We start from the raw sequence: 17,563 nt of genomic DNA on the forward strand, positions 1-17,563 counted from the left end.
GTTTTAGCGGCGCATTACCGGCTGTGTGGGTGCGAGAGTGGGGCGCTTTTAACCCCAAAGAAGGGGGTTAAAAGCGCCGCTGCCGAAGCACTGCCCATTGATTTCAATGGCAGGGGCGGTGGAGGAGCACCGCCCCAAAGACACTGCTTTTTTATTTCTCACAAAAGTGAGTACACCCCTCACATCTTTTATAATAAAATATTTACACTTTTCATGTGACAACACTGAAGAAATGACACTTTGCTACAATGTAAAGTAGTGAGTGTACAGCTTGTATAACAGTGTAAATTTGCTGTCCCCTCAAAATAACTCAACACACAGCCATTAATGTCTAAACCGCTGGCAACAAAAGTCAGTACACCCCTAAGTGAAAATGTCCAAATTGGCCCAAAGTGTCCATATTTTGTGTGGTCACCATTATTTTCCAGCACTGCCTTAACCCTCTTGGGCATGGAGATCACCAGAGCTTCACAGGTTGTCACTGGAGTCCTCTTCTACTCCTCCATGATGACATCACAGAGCTGGTGGATGTTAGAGACCTTGCGCTCCTCCACCTTTCGTTTGAGGATGTCCCACAGATGCTCAATAGGGTTTAGGTCTGGAGACATGCTTGGCCAGTCCATCACCTTTACCCCCAGCTTCTTTAGCAAGGCAGTGGTCGTCTTGGAGGTGTGTCTCCAAAGGGAGGGGATCATGCTCTGCTTCAGTATGTCACAGTACATGTTGGCATTCATGGTTCCCTCAATGATCTGTAGCTCCCCAGTGCCGGCAGCACTCATGCAGCCCCAGACCATGACACTCCCACCACCATGCTTGACTGTAGACAAAACACACTTGTCTTTGTCCTCCTCACCTGGTTGCCCCAACACACGCTTGTCACCATCTGAACCAAATAAGTTTATCTTGGTCTCATCAGAACACAGGACATGGTTCCAGTAATCCATGTCCTTAGTCTGCTTGTCTTCAGCAAACTGTTTGTGGGCTTTCTTGTGCATCATCTTTAGAAGAGGCTTCCTTCTGGGACAACAGTCATGCAGACCAATTTGATGCAGTGTGCGGCGTATGGTCTGAGCACTGACAGGCTGACCCCCCACCCTTCAACCTCTGCAGCAATGCTGGCAGCACTCATACATCTCATTTCCCAAAGACAACCTCTGGATATGACGCTGAGCACGTGACCTCAACTTCTTTGGTCGATTATGGTGTGGCCTGTTCTGAGTGGAACCTGTTCTGTTAAACCACTGTATGGTCTTGGCCACCGTGCTGCAGCTCAGTTTCAGGGGGCTTGGCAACCTTCTTATAGCCTAGGCCATCTTTATGTAGAGCAACAATTCTTTTTTTCAGATCCCCAGAGAGTTCTTTGCCATGAGGTGCCATGTTGAACTTCCAGTGACCAGTATGAGAGAGTGAGAGCGATAACACCAAATTTAACACACCTGCTCCCCATTCACACCTAAGATCTTGTAACACTAACGAGTCACATGACACTGTGGAGGGAAAATGGCCAATTTGGCCCAATTTGGACATTTTCACTTAGGGGTGTACTCACTTTTGTTGCCAGCGGTTTAGACATTAATGGCTGTGTGTTGAGTTATTTAGAGGGGACAGCAAATTTACACTGTTATACAAGCTGTACACTCACTACTTTACATTGTAGCAAAGTGTCATTTCTTCAGTGTTGTCACATGAAAAGATAGAAGAAAATATTTACAAAAATGTGAGGGGTGTACTCACTTTTGTGAGATACTATATATATCATACATACATTGGGTAAAATTAATTATTGATCCCCCTGCAGATTTTGGAAGTTTGCTCACTTACCAAGAAATGAAGGGTCTATAATTTTTATCATAGGTTCATTTTAAATGATAGAGACAGAATATCAACCAAAAATCAGAATAAAACACACAATACAAATGCTATAAATTGAGTTGCAGTTCAGTGAATAAAATAAGTATTTGATCCCCAAGCAAAACATGACTTTATACTTGGTGGAGAAACCCTTGTTGGCGAGCACAGAGGTCAGACGTTTCTTGTAGTTGGTGACCAGGTTTGCAGACATCTCAGGAGGGATTTTGGTCCTCTCTTCTTTACAGATCTTCTCTAAATCCTTAAGGTTTCTTGGCTGTCTCTTGGCAACTTGAAGTTTCAGCTCCGCCATACATTTTCTATAGGATTAAGGTCTGGAGACTGGCTAGGCCACTTCATGACCTTAATGTGCTTCTTCTCCTTTGTTGCCTTGGCGGTATTCTTTGGGTCATTGTCATGCTGGATGACCCATCCATGACCCATCTTCAGTGTTCTGGCTGAGAGAAGAAGGTTCTCCTCTAAGATTTTACAATACATGGCCCCGTCTATTAGCCCCTCAATGCGGCAGAGAAACAGCCCCAAAGCATAATGTTTCCACCTCCATGGCTGATTGTAGGGATGGTGTTCTTAGGGTCATAGTCAGCATTTTTCTTCCTCCCAAAGCGTTCCGCTTCTGCTGTGAATATGCACAGCAGAAGCCGATCTGCAGGTGCCGGTGTTCTATATAAACATTCCTCCGATGGGTATGCGCATGCGCAGTAACCAACGTCACTCCAGCTGATATGTTGATCAGCTGGAGTAACATCAACACAGCGCATGCGCAGATTGTTGGAGGCAGTATTCGAAGATCTGCTAAGCGCCAAGGGAGAATGTATTTGTCAGATTCTGCCTTTGCTATTGCGGGTTGTGGGTGTGTTGAAGGGCAGGTTTTGCGTGTGTTTTTAACCCGCCCTTAGACACAAACGAGTTTATCACACTGAACCCGCCGTGCAACAGACAAAAAAACATGGCGTTCAATACAGGCAAAACCCGCCCCGCAACAGCGGGACAGAAAGTGACAAGTACGTTCTCACTCCGCTGTTAGCACAGTGTCCAATAATGCCTCCGATATGCACATGCGTTGCGTTGACGTCACGCCACCTGGAGTGACGTTTGTTACTGCGCATGCGCAGACCCATCGGAGGCATTTTTTGACGGGAGGCATTTCTCAATAGAACACTGGGCACTCCATGTCCTCTGGCACCCACTGATCGTCTGTAAAGCACGCAATCTGCCTTGTTTACAGGAGGGAAAGGATGGATTCCATTCCAGAGACTAAAATCCATTTCTTCCCCCTAGTAAAAACAACACACATGGTAACCTAAAACACTTGCTAGGCACACATTTAACCCTTTGATCACCCCTGATGTTTAAACCCTTCCCAGCCAGTGTCATTAGTACAGTGCATATTTTCGTTAGCACTGATCACTGTATTAGTGTCACTGGTCCCCAAAAAGTGTCGGTGTCAGATTGTCCGCCACGATATCGCAGCCCCCGGTATAAATCGCTGATCGCCGCCATTACTAGTAAAAAAAAAACTAATTAGAAATTCCAGTATATATCACATAGTTTGTAGACGCTATAATGTTTACGTAAGCCAAATCATGTACGCTTATATTGGGATTTTATTTTTAACAAAAATATGTAGCTGAATACACATTGGTCTAAACTTATGAAGACTTATTAGAGAAAAAAAAATTTTTTTTTTTTTTTAAATTGGATATGTTTTATAGCAGAAAGCTTTTTGTTTTTCGCGCTATAAAATAGAAATGGCAGAGGTGATCAAATGCCACCAAAAGAAAGGTCAAATTTGTGGGTAAAGTAAGGATATAAATTGTATTTGGGTACAGCGTTGCAACGGCCGCGCAATTGTCAAAGTAACGCAGTGCTGTTTCGCAAAAGAGCTTTCTTTTGGTGGTGTTTGATCCCCCTCCTGCGCTTTTTATTTTTTGCACGATAAACAAAAAACGACCGGCAATTTTGAAAAAAAAAAGAAAACCATTTTTTACTTTCTGCTATAAAACATATCCAATAAAAAAAATCTAATTTCTTTTCAATTTAGGCCAATATGTATTCTGTTACATGGTTTTTGGTAACAAAAATCCCAATAAGTGTATATTGATTGGTTTGCGCAAAAGTTATCGTGTCTACAAATTATGGGATATTTTTGTGGAATTTGTATTTATTTATTTATTTATTTATTGCTAGTAATGGCTGCAATCAGCGACTTATAGCGGGACTGCGACATTGCAGAGGACACTAAGTGATACTTTTGACACTTTTTTTTTTTTTTTTTTTTTTTTTTTTTTTTTGGGACCAGTGACACCAATACAGTGATCATTGCTAAATAATATGCACTGTCACTGTACTAATGACACTGGCTGGGAAGGGGTGATCAAAGGGTTAATTGTGTCCCTGGGAAATGCTTTCTAACTGTGGGGAAGGTGCTTGTACTGTAAGAAGACAGATCTGTGTTTAGCAGAAACACAGGATCTCGGTCTTCCATACTAGCAGAACAGCGATCTGCCTTGTTTACATAGGAAGACCACCGTTCCGTCTGCCTCTGGAATGATCGGCAGGTCCTGGCAGACATTGGGTCCGCATGACCCGCTGATTGGCTCCCGTTGTGTCCAATTACAGAGGGAGCTGCTCACCGGTGGAGTGCGTGTGCGCCCCAGACCAGGAAGAGCGAAATTGCGTGCAGGTAAGGGATTTCGCGCAGAGAGGTCGCCCTGCTGCAGTAATGTACGTGGAGCTTCTTTCTTCTTCTCCTGATCCATGCTGTAGAAGAGTTATTTCTCCAATATGAAGTCCGGGTTCCAGCGATAAAGTCAGAATGTGCTATATATACAGATGGGATTTACAGGAAGGGCTATTGATGCTTCATACCACAGCTGTACTATAAGGAAGGCTCTGTGTTTGATTTTCCATCTCTTCCCCTTCCCAGATCCACAACGGACCGCCTCATGGCTCCAACTTTGGGTATTCTTACGCCAAGAGGATGATCGACGTCCAGAACAGGTGAGTTTGGAGCTACGGGACCGGCCGGAGCACAAACAGTAACTGGATGAATGAGATTTGGAGGGGATCTGACTGCTGGTCCTTCAGTCACTGCACGTTTTTCAGTAGACGTCACCCAGATAGTGAAATGGTAACCCAGTTAGAGCAGGGGGTCTCAAACTGGCGGCCCTCCAGCTGTTGCAGAACTACAAGTCCCCATGAGGCATTGCAAGGCTGACAGTTACAAGCATGACGCCGACAGGCAGAGACTTGATGGGACTTGTAGTTCTGCAACAGCTGGAGGGCCACCAGTTTGAGACCCCTGATTAGAGACTGGACGTGCTACATACAGTATGTCCAAAAAAAAAAAAAACCGTCACTGAAGTACACAGGGTGTGTATAATAGTACGTCCTCGCCTTCTGCAGCTCCCTTCCTCAAGCTTGCCGACAATTCCCAACTGTCAAAATACAGCCGGGAGTTGCTGTGTAAATACAGAAGACGTAGAAGCTGCTGCTGTCAAAAAATGGATCATCTGATGCAGTTTTTCTCAACTTTTTTTTTTTTTTTTTTCAGTAAAGGCACCCTTTAAAATTCCGCCTCAGTCGAGGCACCCCCATTCTAAAGTTTAAAAACGAAACAAATAGTTTTACATAACACAGCAACAACTACAGACGTAAGACGCCAAACGTTGGAGGAGATTATTTCTACCAAAGCAAACACAACTTTGCACGCGCTGGTACTGATTAGTATTCCAATGTTTCTCTTCTCCCTCAGTTTTTTTTTTTTTTCCCCTCAATCAGTTGATGTGATACCAGAGCTGATGGAGAGGGGCAGGAAAGGAGCAGAGGAGGATGCTGTGCAGGTGCCGGATGTCCTCCTTGGCAACAGATGATGTAGTTGGTTGTTGGGACACTCGTGGCTGGAAGGCTGTTGTAATGGTGCACAATTAAAACTTGTGGTTTTATGTAATTAATAGGCAGGCTCGATCCTTCCGCCCGGCTTGTATGCAATTTCTAGGCATTTTTCCAAGACGCCTGAAGGCACCCTGGTTTGAAAAAGGCTGATCTGATGCCGTGTTTATGAACATTTTCAGATGTGAGATGGGGAGATATAAAGTAATGTTGTTACTTTTGTGTCTGCTCTGTTTCATTTATCTGCAAATCAAAGGGATGAGCTTCTATCTGTATATATTGTCAGTTAAAGGATAAGTTCACTTTTAAAGGGAAAAAAAAAAAATGCAAATTTTTTGCAGGTTAAAAAAAAAGTGCATTTACTATAATATTATTATTATTATTATTATTATATATATATATATATATATATATATATATATATATATAATTATTGTGTTTTTATTTATATATATATATATATATATTATATTATATTATTGTGTTATATATAATTTATTTTTTTTTGTGCCTGAAAAGCATTGCACCCACGTTTTAGCAGATCGGCTTTGTGTTCGCTGGTCAGGGAGATGCTGCAGGAGCAGGAACGTGTTCCACCCTAAAAACGGATGGAACATATTCCCGAAGGTGAACTTATCTCTAAAGGCCCCTTTCGCACTGGGGCCGTGGCTGCGTTGGCGCTAAAGCACCGCTTGTTTTAGTGGCTGTTTTAGCGGCGGACGCTAGTGGCATGCTTTTGACCCCAAAGAAGAGGTTAAAAGCTTTTCAGGAAGACTCTGCCCATTCATTTCCATGGCCAGGGTGTTTTGGGAGCGATGTATACAGCGCTACCAAACCGCTCTCAAAGATACCGCTCGCAGGACTTTTCCTAACGTCCCGCAAGCGCACCGTCCCTTTGTGAAAAGTCACACTGAAATGAATAGGAGGCGCTTTACAGGCACTATTTTTGGTGCTAAAACGCCTGAAAACCGCCTCAGTGTGAAAGGGATCTTAACCACCCACTGAATAGACAAATGACGGGAGGGTGGCTCTCTCGTTCTGGGCTGACATCACCTCACTCTCGCCGCACTTTGCGTGCCCATGGCGATCAGAGGCGTGCTGTGTCCCTGGGACCCGGTGTATCCCCGGTCTCGGTAAAGAGCCGATGCTAAGGGCGCTTTACCCATGTGATCAGATGTGTCCAATCACAGCTGATCACAAGGGTAAACAAGGAAATGTCGGTTATCGGCTTTCCTCTCCTCACACTGACAGCGGCATTTCTTTATACTGATCATCAGTGCAGCCCCAAAAGTGCCCATCAGTGATGCCAGTCGGTGATACTAGTCAGTGCCACCTATTAGTGCTGCCTCATCAGCACACATCGAAGAGAAAATTTTGGAAATAATAAATTTTTCTCAACAAAATAAAATAAACTTTTTTTTAATTTTATTTTTTTTCCCCCAAATTTTCGGTCTTCTTTTTTTTTTTTTTTTTTTTTTTTTTTTTTCCATTTTTGTAGTAAGATAAAAAAAAACAGCAGTTATTAAATATCACCAAAAAGTTTTCTGTCTAAAAAAAAAAAAAAGTTAAAAATGTCATCTGGGTACAGTGTTGGTTGACCGTGCAATTGTCATTCAAAGTGTGAAAAGCTGAAAATTGGCCTGGGCAGGAAGGGGGGGGGGGGTAGTGCCCGGTAGGCAAGTGGTTAAAGCAACCTGACAGGTTAAAAAAATGAAAGGATGAGTTCACCTTTTTAGTAACCTGTTCCCACACCCACCACTGATCGTGAGTGCGATGCTTTGCAGGTTACTGTGGGAGGAAAGAAAATAGCAAATGTGCTGTATATGAATGACCGAACGGCAGTCATCTAGATTTAACCCTTTCATGACTAAGCCTATTTTTTGACATTTTGGTGTTTACAAGTTAAAATCCGTATTTTTTGCTAGAAAATTACTTAGAGACCCCAAACATTATCTATCTATCTATCTATCTATCTATCTATCTATCTATCTATCTATCTATCTATCTATCTATATCAGAGAATCTAGACCATAAAATGGCGATTGTTGCAATATTTTATGTCACACGGTATTTGTGCAACTTTTTGGGAAAAGGGACACTTTCATGAATTTAAAAAAAAAAAAAACAAAACCGTAAAGTTAGCCCAATTTATTTTGTATAATGTGAAAGATGATGTTACGCCGAGTAAATAGATACCAAACATGTCACACTTTATAATTGCACGCACTTGTGGAATGGCGACAAACTACGGTACCTCTGACGATCGCGGCGATACCTCACGTGTGTGATTTGAACACCGTTTACATATGCGGGCGTGACTTCCGTATGCGTTTTCTTTGCTGCGCGGGGACGGGGGCGCTTTAAAAAAGTTTTTTTTTTTTCTTTATTTTTATATTAATAAATTGTGTTTAAAAAAAAAAAAAAAAAATTGATCACTTTTATTGCTGTCACATGGAATGTAAACATCCCTTGTGACAGTAATAGGTGGTGACAGGTACTCTTGACAGGTACCCCCAATCCCTCCTTTCCACTTCAAAGTATTCAGATCGCCGTTTTCAGCGATTCTGAATACTGTATATTTATTTAAAACCGGCGCCATTGGCAGCTGAGTAAACGGGAAGTGACGTCATGACGTCGCTTCCGTGTTTACAATCAGGAGACTGGCACAAAGCCGTTTCCGGCTTCATGCCAGTCTGTCCCTAGCCGCCGGAGGTGGCGGATTGTCGATCGGGAGGCCCGTTGAGAGCGGCGGGAGGTGGGTGGGGGGGGGGCGTCCCCTCCCACTCCTCCGGTATAACAGCAGAGCGGCTTTTAGCCGCATCGGTTGTTATCCCTGGAAAGCCAAACGCCGGCTCTAAAAAAACGGTACCGGGATGATGCCTGCAGCTGCGGGCATCATCCCGGTATAACCCCCGACAGCCAAGGCCGCGTATCTGCGTGCGCTCGGCGGGAAGGGGTTCATATTATTCCAGATGTTCCCATCCCCCTGCCAGAAAAGCGAGCATGCCCAGCAAGTGCACTTGTTAGTGGAGGAAATGGTTTGTTCGGACCACCTTGGCCCACACAATCTAATCAGAGTTGCAGTGTCAGTTGCTGTTGTCACGAGCGATCGCGGGAGCCCGGCAGTCATCGCGCCCGCCGGGCACTCGCATCGGCTCCGAGGGCGAGCAGCTTGCGCCCCCCAGTGGCCACAGGGCGCAGCGACGTAACACATAAGGTCGTTTCGCCCAGCCGTGCCATTCTGCCGCAGTAAAACTGCGGCGGCTGGTCGGCAAGTGGTTAAATGGCTTGTATTGTGAGCATTTCAATTTGTTGTGAACAAGCGCGTTTTTTTTCGTGTGAAACGCGTCAACTGATCATCACTGCAATTTTTTGTCTGGCTCGTGACAAAGACATTTTCTACAGCATCTTTTGGATCCAAGTGTGCGATTAAATCTTTTCTTTTCTTGATATTGGCTACGGTGATGAGCCGGGTGTGTCCATTTTTTTGCCTGAAGCGGTGTGTGCATCCTTGTTCTGTTTCCTGATTACTCAGAGGAAAGAAGCAGCAGACAGAAAATGACACTTCGTGCTCTGTACACACTATAGAGGGAAATGCTTTGTTCATATTTCATGTCTGAGGTTTACAACCACTTTAATATTCCTGGATATTGGTATACAATGTAATGACCTCCTCTCTCTCCCTCTCCTCTCTCTCCCTCTTCTCTCCTCTCCTCTCCAGGGCGTACTTTGAGCAGCACGGCTGCAAGTTCACCTCTGTCATCCCCACCAACGTCTTCGGCCCGCACGACAACTTTAACATAGAGGATGGACACGTCCTGCCGGGGCTCATCCACAAGGTGTATCTGGCCAAACGTGAGCAATGCTGCTTGCTGCTGTCTGTGGTTTTGGGGAGGGGGAGGGGGAATCATTGGCGCCCCTTGTGTTTTTACCCACAGATGGGAATTTTGGGATCTATAGTCCCCCCCCCCCCCGTAGCGACTTTTTATAGGTCCCTAGCCTGGCTTTTCTTCCCAGACTGGCTGTCCCTGGACCGCCCCTTTTTTATCTAGTGGAGATCTGAAATGAAAATTCCGAAACGGAAAATTCAGGATGCACTTGTCCGAAAACCAAAAAAGAAGAGTAATTTATGTGGCTGGTGTTTTTGCATTGAAGTTGATATGATGCAATTTTGCATTGCAGTCAGTGGAGGGGGGGGGGGGGGGTTTGCATTGCAGTCAGTGGAGGGGGGAGGGTTTTGCATTGCAGTCAGTGGAGGGGGGGGGGGGGTTTGCATTGCAGTCAGTGGAGGGGGGGGGGGTTTGCATTGCAGTCAGTGGAGGGGGGGGGGGGTTTGCATTGCAGTCAGTGGAGGGGGGGGGGGGGTTTGCATTGCAGTCAGTGGAGGGGGGGGGGTTGCATTGCAGTCAGTGGAAAGGGGGGGGGGGGTTTGCATTGCAGTCAGTGGAAGGGGGGGGGGTTTGCATTGCAGTCAGTGGAAGGGGGGGGGGGGTTTGCATTGCAGTCAGTGGAAGGGGGGGGGGTTTGCATTGCAGTCAGTGGAAGGGGGGGGGGGGTTTGCATTGCAGTCAGTGGAAGGGGGGGGGGGTTTGCATTGCAGTCAGTGGAAGGGGGGGGGGTTTGCATTGCAGTCAGTGGGGGGGGGGTTTGCATTGCAGTCAGTGGAGGGGGGAGGATTTTTGCATTGCAGTCAGTGGAGGGGGGGGGGGGATTTTTGCATTGCAGTCAGTGGAGGGGGGGTTTGCATTGCAGTCAGCGGGGGGGGGGGGGGGGGGGGGTTTGCATTGGAAGGGGGGGGATTATTGTAGTCAGCGGGGGAGCGTTTTGCATTGCAGTCAATGGGGGGGGGGTGATTTTTGCATTGCAGTCGGGGGGGGGGGGGGATTTTTGCATTGCAGTCAGTGGAGGGGGGGGGGGGGCTTGCATTGCAATCAATGGAGGGGGAGGTTTGCATTAGTTAGTGGAGGGGGGGGGGGGTAGGTTTTTTTGCATTGCAGTCAGTGGGGGGGGGGGGGATTTTTGCATTGCAGTCAGTGGAGGGGGGAGATTTTTGCATTGCAGTCAGCGGGGGGGGGGGGGTGGGGGTGGATTATTGCAGTCAGTGGGGGGGCGTTTTTGCATTGCAGTCAATGGGGGGGGGGGGGTGATTTTTGCATTGCAGTCTGGGGGGGGAGAGCAGGGGGGATTTTTGCATTGCAGTCAGTGGAGGGGGGGACTTTTGCGTTGCAGTCAGCGGAGGGGGGGGTTTGCATTGGAAGGGGGGGTCATTGCAGTCAATGGGGGGGGGATTTTTGCATTGCAGTCGGGGGGGTAGGGGATTTTTGCATTGCAGTCAATGGGACGCAGCATGCGATTATCGGACTTTTTTTTTTTATCAGCAAAATGCTGATAACCCTATTTTCGTCCAATAAATCTTCGGCGCCCAATATATCGGTGCATCCCTACTTTCACTTATTGGATTTCAGTTCTTTCAATCATGGAGGGTCATCATCACATGTGGGCGTTACCTAGGTGGTCTGCATGCAAATACAGCCGGCCTAAGAGCACCCACTTCTCCAGACTGACACCCCACCCATTACGCCATTTTGATATTTGCATAACAGCTCCCAGGAGCCGGCCCACTGCTTGCACCGGGGCTGAGGGCTCTTGAGAGAAGTGCTGAGGCCGGGTGCTGTGATATATAAGGATTGATGTTGGCATAGTGGGGGGTCTTCCCTTTCTAGGGTCCTTTAATGTTTTCTGTAAGCTATGTGCAGAGCCCTGCTGGCCCCTCCCACCAGCCTAGATCTTCCTGCTTTGCATAGAGAAGCACAGAACGGGATCATTTTGTTGAGGAGGAGCTTTAACATCCCTCAGTATGCCCGGACCAGCACTGCATCCCTTCCCATGGCTATTGCTGAGCTTTTGTATGACCTCAGGAAACGCAGCTCCGCATTACAAATAAAATGCTGCGTGTTTTTTTTATTTCAGAAAACGGAACCCCGTTGACTATCTGGGGCACCGGGAAGCCGCGGCGGCAGTTCATCTATTCGCTGGTGAGCTACCTTTCTGTAATAAATGCAATTCATCAAATGACGGTCTAAACTAAAGCTCACTAACTGTCGGATATCTTGTAAAATGAGTAAATGACTTCAAGATAAATCCACATAATAATCCTATTGAGTTACAGAAGTAAAATAATGTCACCCAGGAAAACGGGGCAGGTCAAAGGCCATTGAGTTTACCTTGATCTCACCTGGCAACTAGAGTCAGCAGGTTTGTGCTTCTGGGTGGGCTGCAGCCTCTTGTCTTATGATCTTGTGGCATTCACAAGGAGGAGATGAGGAGAGGTTTGTGTTCTTTATGATGCATCAGAAACGAAGTAGGCAGGGCTGACACCATGCACTAAGGCATTCAGAGCCAAAAACGCACTGTATTGTCATGTCACAGAGGAAGGTAGGAGCACACTATATTTCTGGCACAATTATTTTTCTGTACTTTTAGCGTGTTTAAAGAGATGAAACGTGGGGGAATGTACATGTATTGTGGAGGTGTTCTAAAGAAAACAGGAGCATGATGTAGCACGTGGTGCTGTTCTGATCTGTGGTGTGCTTGCTCAGAAAGCATGGTCAGCAGTGCCCACCCCTGCAGATCAGGAAGTGGTAACAGACAGCACACGCAGTAGAGAGGGAGAGGTGACGGGCGGTGTGCATGCAGAGGAGAGGGAGAGGTGACAGGCGGCCCACACGCAGAGGAGAGGGAGAGGTGACGGGTGGCGCGCACACAGAGGAGAGGGAGAGGTGACGGGCGGCGCGCACACAGAGGAGAGGGAGAGGTGACGGGCGGCGCGCACACAGAGGAGAGGGAGAGGTGACGGGCGGTGCGCACACAGAGGGGAGAGGTGACAGTGCTGCCTTTGGCAGCAAACACACATTGAAGATGAGAACCATCATTTAATGCAGCAGGAGGAGGCGGCGGCTTGTCAGCATGAATAAAGTTATTTGATGAATGTTAACTCATACCAGCTAGCATGTCCCCGACTCAGAACCTCTACTGTGACATGCAGAGAAATAGACAGTTGGTATGAATTGCAACACAAGGTGGCAGCTAGTACATCGAGGAGGAGGACTGGTGGGTACAGTGCTGAAGGCCGTAAATTGGGCTTCAGCATAGGGTGGAGCTACAGCCAACTCTAAACAACATAAAGATATGCTTTTATTGCATATCTCTACTCAAACGTTACCAAGTGCTACATGTACTTTGTACCCTGGGTGGGTCAACAACAATTTTTAAAGATTTGGTGATACTTCTTCCTATAATGAAAGACCCTTGTATGTCCACAGACTGTTAAAATACCGTTTTATTCAGAAATAATTGGCATGTCCCTTTTAAGTTTTTAATGGCTGTATAGTCTTTTGTTGTTCTGGGAGTAAACAATGACTTTTCCAGGATCTGGCCAGACTCTTCATCTGGGTGTTGCGGGAATATAACGAGGTGGAGCCCATCATCCTTTCAGGTGAGAAGATGTCTTTTTATCTTTGCACGGCAGGATATATATATATATATATATATATATATATATATATATATATATATATATATATATATATATATATATATATATATATATATATATATATATATATATATATATATATATATATATATATATATATATATATATATATATATATAAATATAAATTTTTTTTTTTTTTTGCGAAGAGCGCACCCTTGTCATTTGTAACTGCCTTACCTCTGGTATGTGACATGTGGTTGGTTGGGGAGAGGTGGGATAGAGGGAGTTCTAAAGGGATCCTTCTTCTCTAAAGGACCCATCGTTTTGTCCTTAATAGGCACAGTGACAGGTTTTCTTTGATGTTCCATTCTATGAAAACTTTCACAGCAAATGTTTACATATTTTTTATTTTTTTAAATTTTATGAAAGAATAAAATTGTCACAATTTGAGTGATTTTACCTTTTAGACAGTGATGGTATGTGTTTGTCTTCCAGTGGGAGAAGAAGATGAAGTGTCTATAAAGGAAGCTGCGGAGAGTATCGTAGCCGGCATGGACTTTAAGGGAGAAGTGATTGTATCCTTATGTGTGTTTTGCACTATGGGGGGCAAATGGGGGGGGGGCAGATAAAAGATATTAGGGGAGGATCTAGGATGAGGAGGGGGGAGGGCATGATGGAGGCTTTTGGGGGGGGAATGGGGAGGGGGGTGGGTTGAAGGATTGGATGAGCCAGTGGATGAAGGGATGCGAGTTAGCTAGGAGGGAGGGGTTAAGGGCTTGGGGAGGAGGCTGGTTGAGGGGATGAGCCTGGGTGAGCAAAAGGGTTGGGGGGGGGGGGGGATGGATGAGACTGGGTGAGGAAAAGCATAAGGGGGGGCGAGACTGGGTGAGGAAAGGGATTGGGGGGGGGACGAGACAAGACTTGAAAAAGTATTCATACCCCTTGAAATTTTCCACATTTTATCATGTTACAACCAAAAACATAAATGTATTTTATTGGGATTTTATGTGATAGACCAACACAAAGTGGCTCATAATTGTGAAGTGGAAGGAAAATGATAAATGTTTTCTTTCTTTTTTACAAATATGTGAAAAGTGTGGGGGGGCATTTGTATTCAGCCCCCTTTTTCTATGACCCCTAACTAAAATCTAATGGAACCAATTGCCTTCAGAAGTCACCTAATTAGTAAATAGAGTCCACCTGTGTGTAATTTAATCTCAGTATAAATACAGCTGTTCTGTGAAGCCCTCAGAGGTTTGTTAGAGAACCTTTGTGAACAAACAGCATCATGAAGGCCAAGGAACACACCAGACAGGTCAGGGATAAAGTTGTGGAGAAGTGTAAAGCAGGGTTAGGTTATAAAAAAAAATATCCCAAGCTTTGAACATCTCACGGAGCACTGATCAATCAATCGTCCAAAAATTTAAAGAGTATGGCACAACTGCAAACCTACCAAGACATGGCCGTCCACCTAAACTGACCGGCCAGACAAGGAGAACATTCATCAGAGAAGAGCCAAGAGGTCCATGGTAACTCTGGAGGAGCTGCAGAGATCCACAGCTCAGGTGGGAGAATCTGTCCACAGGACAACTATTAGTCGTGTTCTCCACAAATCTGCCCTTTATAGAAGAGTGACAAGAAGAAAGACATTGGTGAAAGAAAGTCATAAGAAGTCCTGTTTGCAGTTTGTGAGAAGCCATGTGGAGGACACAGCAAACATGTGGAAGAAGGTGCTCTGGTCAGATGAGACCAAAATTGAACTTTTTGGCCTAAACTCAGACTGGATAAACAAAGGGATTGGGGAGGGACTGAGTGAGGAGGGGGGTGAAATGGGGATGGCAGGTGGGGAGAAAGAGAACCGGTAAGGATTTGGTCCTGATAGGATGGAGGGGGAGGAGACTGGATGAGGATTGGGATGGAGGGGGAGGAGACTGGATGAGGATTGGGATGGAGGGGGAGGAGACTGGATGAGGATTGGGATGGAGGGGGAGGAGACTGGATGAGGATTGGGATGGAGGGGGAGGAGACTGGATGAGGATTGGGATGGAGGGGGAGGAGACTGGATGAGGATTGGGATGGAGGGGGAGAAGACTGGATGAGGATTGGGATGGAGGGGGAGGAGACTGGATGAGGATTGGGATGGAGGGGGAGGAGACTGGATGAGGATTGGGATTGGAGCAAGGATGAAATGGGGATGGCAAGTGGGGAGAAAGAGAGCAGGGAGGGTTTTGGACTTGGGGAAGAAGGGAAGGGAAGAGGGGATTGAATAAGGAAGGGATAGGCAAGGGGGGGGGGGGGGCTGAATGGGGAACCAGGGAAGTAAAAAGTAGATTAAACTTTTCTGAACAGCCCTTGTTATCCATGGAAACCAAATGCTGTTTGTATTGCCATTTGATTTCACTTAACTTCACGTTCAGTTTGACAGCACAAAGTCCGACGGGCAGTTTAAAAAAACAGCAAGTAATAGCAAGCTGAGGAAGTACCTCCCTGACTTCAAGTTTACCCCCTTTAACCAAGGTGAGTCATTCTTCACCCCTTAGGGGGGGCATCAGTGGGTGGTAAATTCACATCTGTAAAATGCTGCTGCAGATCTGACTCTTGCCCACTGTTTTGAAAACAATACAAACATTGTGTATAGTTTTTTATATATATTATATAATTTTTTTTTTTTTACTTTTTTATGCTCATAAAATTATTTTGCGTGGTGTGTTTTTTTTTTTGTTTGTTTTTTATATCACTGCAGCGGTCCAGGAGACGTGTAGCTGGTTTAATGCAAACTATGAGCAGGCCAGGAAGTGAAGGAGAAGCCACCAGAGTTTACAGACGATGACTTCCCTGCTGGTTCAGACTCTCCACGTCTTCGGGAATTGAGGTTTTATATATCGGTACTACAAATCGGGATTCATTGTGCATGGAGGTCGATTCTCCGCCCATTCTGTGTACACGCCGGCGTTTGATGCGTCTCTACATTTCAGAGAGGACATTGCCAGTCTGACACAAACCTCCGGTGCCGGTGGTTGTTTTTCTACAGTCTGTGCTGTAATATGCTGCTGTACCAATCACTCTCTTCAGTCGCTCCTCTGATTAAATCTGACTATGCAAACCCAACAAATGGAGGTCTGTTTTGTTTTTAACACTTTGCTCATCTCACCATCATTACCAGTGCAACTATTAAAGTTTATGAAACTTTTTTTTTTTTTTTGTCCTAGATCCCTTCTAACTTGTAAGGTCACATGTTACAATTGTTATGCAGTTTTATTAATTTTTAAACTCAATTGTACCCTCTGTAACCACTTCAGCCCCGGAAGATTTGGCTGCTCAATGACCGGGCCATTTTTTGCGAATTGGCACTGCATTGCTTTAACTGACAATTGCGCGGCCGTGCAACGTTGCACCCAAACAAAACTGACGTCCTTTTTTTCCCACATATAGAGCTTTCTTTTGGTGGTATTTGATCACCTCTGCGGTTTTTATATTTTGCGCTATAAACAACAAAAAAAAGCAACAATTTTGAAAAAAAACACAATATTTTGTATATATATTTTTGCTATAATAAATATCCCCCTTTTTTTTTTTTTTTTTTTTTTTTTTTTTTTTTTTTTTTTTAAAGCAAATTTTTTCTCAGTTTAGACCAATATATATTCTTCTACATATTTTTGGTAAAAAAAAAAATCGCAATAAGCGTATATTGATTGGTTTGCGCAAAAGTTATAACGTCTACAAAATAGGGGATAGATTTATAGCATTTTTATTTATTTTTTTTTTACTAGTAATGGCAGCGATCTGCGATTTTTATCAGGACTGCAACATTATGGAGGACACATCGGACACTTTTGACACATTTTTGGAACCATTGGCATTTATACAGTGATCAGTGCTATAAAAACGCATTGGTTACTGTAAAAAATGTCACTGGCAGGGAAGGGGTTAACACTAGGGGGGGATCAAGGGGTTAACTGTGTTCCCTAGTGTGTGTTTCTAACTGTAGGGGGAGGGGACTGACCAAGAGGAAATGACAGATCGTGGTTCCTAGCTAATAGGAACACACGATCTGTCTCTCCTCACGGAGCAGAACAAGGATTTGTGTGTTTACACACACACTTCCATGTTCTGCCTCTCGTGCCTGTGATCGCTTGTGGCCGGCGGTCATCGCGACTGTCGGGCACGGGCATCGGCACCCCCGCAGTGCAGCGGGTGCTCGCCTCCGGCGTCCCGATCCCACGAGCCGACTTATAGCTACGACGTCAGTAAAATGACTGCGGCTGGTCAGCAAGAAGTTCATTTATTACTGTAATGCAGTCAGGCT

General features: G+C 45.3%; 1 protein-coding gene across 3 annotated transcripts in view; it reads left to right on the top strand.

Moving 5' to 3' along the window:
• The window catches only part of GFUS (GDP-L-fucose synthase), a gene marked incomplete in the record, with an annotated part of 105,766 nt that extends 89,397 nt beyond the window's left edge, over window positions 1-16,369 (top strand). For all 3 annotated transcript variants that reach the window (XM_073629478.1, XM_073629479.1, XM_073629480.1), the window contains 7 exon segments: window positions 4,796-4,869; window positions 9,482-9,615; window positions 11,731-11,795; window positions 13,189-13,255; window positions 13,753-13,832; window positions 15,675-15,774; window positions 16,001-16,369. In XM_073629478.1, the coding sequence (XP_073485579.1) occupies window positions 4,796-4,869; window positions 9,482-9,615; window positions 11,731-11,795; window positions 13,189-13,255; window positions 13,753-13,832; window positions 15,675-15,774; window positions 16,001-16,056 (576 nt within the window).
• Between the last annotated feature and the right edge of the window lie 1,194 nt (window positions 16,370-17,563).

The sequence above is a fragment of the Aquarana catesbeiana genome, linkage group LG05 (genome assembly GCF_042186555.1).
Source record: "Aquarana catesbeiana isolate 2022-GZ linkage group LG05, ASM4218655v1, whole genome shotgun sequence".
In the NCBI taxonomy this organism is placed as follows: Eukaryota; Metazoa; Chordata; class Amphibia; order Anura; family Ranidae; genus Aquarana; species Aquarana catesbeiana.